Source organism: Antrostomus carolinensis, unplaced genomic scaffold, assembly GCF_000700745.2.
Source record: "Antrostomus carolinensis isolate BGI_N321 unplaced genomic scaffold, ASM70074v2 scaffold23856, whole genome shotgun sequence".
In the NCBI taxonomy this organism is placed as follows: Eukaryota; Metazoa; Chordata; class Aves; order Caprimulgiformes; family Caprimulgidae; genus Antrostomus; species Antrostomus carolinensis.
In genome coordinates, this window is record NW_010320113.1 from 36,960 (window position 1) to 41,897 (window position 4,938).

Sequence of the window (4,938 nt, forward strand, 5' to 3'; positions counted from 1 at the left end):
TCCTGTCAGCACAGAGGGTTGACTTACAGACCCAGTGGGGGAAGATGATCGTCCTTCAATGCCTCACATGGTGGTGAGTTCCTAATTTTACTAACTGTAAAAGCACAGATATAGCTGCACAATTGTTTTTATTTCTTCTGCAGGAAAAAATATTCATTTGTATACTCAATGTTAGCACTTTTTGAACCATCTGTGTGAGTATGCAAAAGGCTTCTTAGTGCAGTACAGGCTTAGAGAGATAAGCCCTCTTCTCATCCTGTCAGGAGGTGCCTCCCACCATCTTGGTGAATGCAGGGGGAAAAGGATGAAAGCAGCAACTGTCCCTGTTTGCTTTCTCTGCACAGCAGTAGCTGGTCCAGTGCCCTTGACTTTCTCGCACACAGACTTCCTTCTCTGTGGAATGAACTGGATGCAGCTAGTCCCATGCAAACACAAAGCTGTCAGAGCAAACAGCTCCCACTCGAGGAACCTAGCAGCAGCACTTACTGCCTAGTCAGCCTGTGAACTCCAGAAATGCTATGAAATGGAGGAACAGACCAAGAAAGCAGGATTATCGCAGATGGCTGAGGCTAAGATAGTATTTTCTTCCTGAGCCAGTTCTTGCCTTTCATAACACTTATGAGCTAATAGGCTTAACACTGATTAAGTAATAGGCTGAGTGTGCTGTAATGCTATCTAAAGCCCACTAAAGCTTCAAAATGTAATCTACTAGGTAAATGTTGGTCTGGTTCCCCCCAGCTCCTTTCCACAGTATGTGCATTCAGTTGGTCAGACAAAAGTCCTGTGAAGCTGTCATCAGCCAGGGCAGATAACTCACTACCAGACATCCATCCAGAGGTAGTACCTCTGACAAGCACCTTCCCAGCACTGCCAAATGGCCCTTCTGCTACCCACTTGGTGCAGGTGGCAGAGAAGCCCTGGACTGAAGCATGGTATTACTGCCGCATGCAGGCAGGTTCCTCCAGTTTCAGGGGACTGCCACAGCCCCCCAGGCACTCTGCTCTCCCTCCCTCTCACCTAGCTTGCTCACAGCTAAACCAGTTGCTTTGAAGTTTTTCACGACATCTCTTCCAAATAAAAGAGGTCTAGGACATGCACGAGTTTGGTTACCAAGCCTTTGTTAGATTGTGTTGTGCTTTTCCAGAAATACCCTTTTCCCTCACCTTGCGTCTTAAATGGGGAAAAATCTTGATCTGTTTCAGTTCGAGGAAGTGTCTGCCAACACTGAAAAAGAAAGTTGTATCACCTCCAGGTCATCTGAGAAAGATTATTTCTGATTCTTCAATAATTGGGAGAATTTTTCAAAGCCACAATGAAGCGGCCATATTTGTCCAGTATTGTCAGTTGTACTCATACAATATCTACTACCATGTCCAGGTAAAGCTTCTGCCTCAACAAGTGATTTCCGAGTAGGCTTTCGTTCACTTCTCTGCCCCACCATTAACAGTGGTAAGGTTGGAATGACATGGTGTAATCCTTTCTTTCTTTCTCTCTTTCACTGAAGTATGTTATTCTTCATCAAGGCAGACAAAGCTCTTATCCTTTTGCTTGGTCAAAACTGTAAATCGTATCTCCTTACATTAGTAGGTCAATTTCCTGCAGATGTACATAAATACAGATAACACTAGTGATTTTACTGTGGATTGTTGTAGATATAGTATTACTTTCATTTCAATTGCTGTAATTTAGCAACATTTCTACCTACTGCATCTCCTGTTTTCTCAGCTGTTACCAAAATGGCAGCATTACACTGATGGCTTCACAGTCACCAGGAGTCTTTTCTCTGAGCTGATGTTACACAACAAGCCTTGACTCCAAGAAATAGAAAGATGCTATTTATGAACCTTCATTAATGAGTCTTTATTATACTCTTAGTGAACAAAAACCAGGGAATTTACCCTAATGAGGTTAAGTGAAGTCAGCCTGTAACCCCTGCGTGAGGTTTACCTGCACTGGGTATTTCAAGAGAGCACCCACAGGCACTGCGTCTTCAGGAGGATTTCCTGCTGGATTGCCTGCCAATGGGTTAAAACACATTAAGAACACTCAGAAGTGGTAATACAACCTTTGTGGGGTTTTTCAACCATGCCCAGGTGATGAACTGAAAATCATGCCATTTGCTCATCAAAACAAAGCCCATCTGTTTCTGTGTGATTATTCTCATCTTTTATTTTGTACAGCAACCATAGCAATCTAGAATCATAGAATGGTTTGGATTGGAAGGGACCTTAAAGATCATCTAGTTCCAATCCCCCTGCCATCAGCAGGGACACCTTCCACTAGATCAGGTTGCTCAAGGCCTCATCCAGCAATAGGCTTTGCAGGTGTTGCCATAATATAGGTTATCATGTTTGTATTTGGATCTGTTAATTTTGGATATGTCTTATCTGTACTTGTATCAAATTGACTTCCAAACCTGTATTTGATGTGTGATGTTTATAGCTTTAATCCTCCATGTACTTCCCCTTTGTAAAACAAATTTTCATTAGTTAGTTTCAGATTACTCCCTACAGTCAAGTGTATACATATTCTTTAGGTATATACCTTCAATCATGATAATGCAGTTCCCTGCTGCTACTGTGGTTTTGCCTGCTATTATTTTTTCCATTTTGTTTCTAATCCATCTATTTATTATTAATCTCCCTAGATGTTTAACATTTCTTTATTTTGTTCTATGTATATCTCTTCTCTTTTAGTAAGTTCAAGCTCTCTTGATAGAGAAACATTTAAGATAGGCTGGATCCTCAGAAGAAATTGCTTCCCTTGATACATGAATCAAAATATTAATAAAACAATACCTCCAATAGTACATGATTTCCACAAGGTCTGCTATTGCTGTTGATTATTAATAGGAGAGAATTATTACATTTTCTCACATTCACATGTTTGTGTAAGTCCTTTGGGATGTAAAGATGCCACAATATTATGTTACTGAATCAGGAAAACAAAACAAATTACAAGTTGTAGGCCAAGAAATCTTTTGCTTGGTTTAACTTTGTTGTTTCTATCCCTTTAAGTTTTAGTTGCTGTATTCAGCAGATATTTTACCTTTTACATCACTAATTAAATTAAGAGGCAAATTAAATCAAGGGCTCTGCTCTTGATTGTCAGCAATTTGGATGCTTATTAAGTGGTTTAAAGTATATTTAATTAAAGATGTATTGTTTCACATCCAGTAGTCAGTAAAACATTTAGCATTTATGTCTTCCTAAATTTATTTAAGTATTATCACTTTTTCTGTAGTTCAAGAAGAGTTTTAAAGGCCATATGCATAATTTCCTCATTCTGGAAGAATGACTAACCACTAATTGCACAGAATATAGTCTTCCTCTTGCCCACCTTTTATAATTAGAAAAATGAATTGGCCCTTAAGAAGTGTTATGTCTTTGCTTGATCTTAATAAAAACATTATGTCCCCGCTCACTAGCTCTTTCAAAGGTTAAGAAAGACTGCTGATCAGAGGAGGGATCAGTTCATTCAATGCTAGAGATGGGTCTGGAGTTCAGGCATAGAGCCAAGTCACACACTGCTCTGGATCCTTTTTTTAAAATTATTTTCTTTCTTCCCCAAATTAAAAACCTATCTTAGAACAACAGTAATCAGCCTTTTTTGTGTCTTCCAAAAGATATCACATTTTAATCTGCTACTCATATCCAGGTTAGTAAACACAAAGTAAGGTATACACCATCCCAAGTGAACAACTCCTATGAATCTGCCTATAACTCTTCCCTCTCGAATAGAAGGCATGTTGTTCTTAAATCTGTTCAATATTAGCTTAATTCTTACTTAAGAAACCCCTATTCTGTGAGAATCTAGTCATTCTTTCCTCAGCTCCTTCATTGTCTTGCCTGAAGGCATATGTACATACAACACAAACTTCAGAAGCTAATACAAAACACTCTAAAAAGACAGACTTGTAAAGGATGATGGAAATGGTTACAAAAGAAACAAAGCAGGCATAATAAAAGTATTCTTAAAATAAAAAAGCAGCATTTATTATGATATTATAATACATGACAAAATAAAAGTGTCTTTTAAACCACCACATATCTTTATGAATTGTATTTAAAGCTTTTTCCTCCCATTTTAAAACTAGAATTTGGTTTTGTATTTGCATACATTGTTAAAAACAAATATTAAAAGACAGGATTCAAGACAGATGCATACAATGAGGAAAAGGGAACTCTGGCCTGAAATGAAGCCATTCTGGCATAAGTGAATAGCAGAGAATGTGTTAGGGTTGAAAATTTAAATATGTCCTACTTAAACTGAGAGGGTAAAATTTTGTAAAAACAGGAACAAATCACCTAGAAATTAACGACGCAAGCCTTTTTTCTTTTTTATAATATCACATCAAAGCTACACAGAAGACCCCAGTGATCACTAGGGAATCTGCCACAGTCCAGTTTTTCCAATCCAATTAAGTCCATACTTCGTGGAATAATATGTCCCCCATCTGCTGCAGGCCGAAAGTAAATGCGGTCAAACCTCATCTTGCACTTGTACTCTGCACCCAGGTTGGTATTGGAGTGCGTGTCCCAAGTATAGCGGCAGTGTTGAGGTTTACCCAAAAACTCCCAGATATCCGTAACGTTGTTAGGTAACTTACCTAGTTTAGTAACCTGAAAGTAGAAGTGGGGGGAGAAAAATCCACAAGATACTGAATTCACAAATCTTACTTTCAAAACCAGAAGGTAAGTTGTCACAATATCACTTTTTTCTGCAAAATATGAGCCGTTAAATATATTGGAGACGTTTCTAAATGATGGTATTTCTCAGGAAACTCTAAAGCATGACCAATTCCTGCAGTACTTTCTAAAACCAAAACATGCTACAAAATAAATGTTCAGCTCTGAAATTCTGAGGTATGGGGTTCAACATCATGTTCTCTGAAACAATGTTGTTCCAGTTCACTGCAATGGAATTACACAATAGGGA

General features: G+C 38.6%; 1 protein-coding gene across 1 annotated transcript in view; it reads right to left on the reverse strand.

Annotated features, from left to right (window-relative positions):
• Positions 1 to 3,980: 3,980 nt before the first annotated feature.
• TDP2 (tyrosyl-DNA phosphodiesterase 2) overlaps positions 3,981 to 4,938 on the reverse strand; it is a gene marked incomplete at its 5' end in the record, with an annotated part of 6,906 nt that continues 5,948 nt past the window's right edge. The window contains one exon of the mRNA XM_010169511.1: positions 3,981 to 4,622. Coding sequence (XP_010167813.1) covers positions 4,341 to 4,622 — 282 coding nt within the window. The remainder of the gene's footprint in view (positions 4,623 to 4,938) is intronic.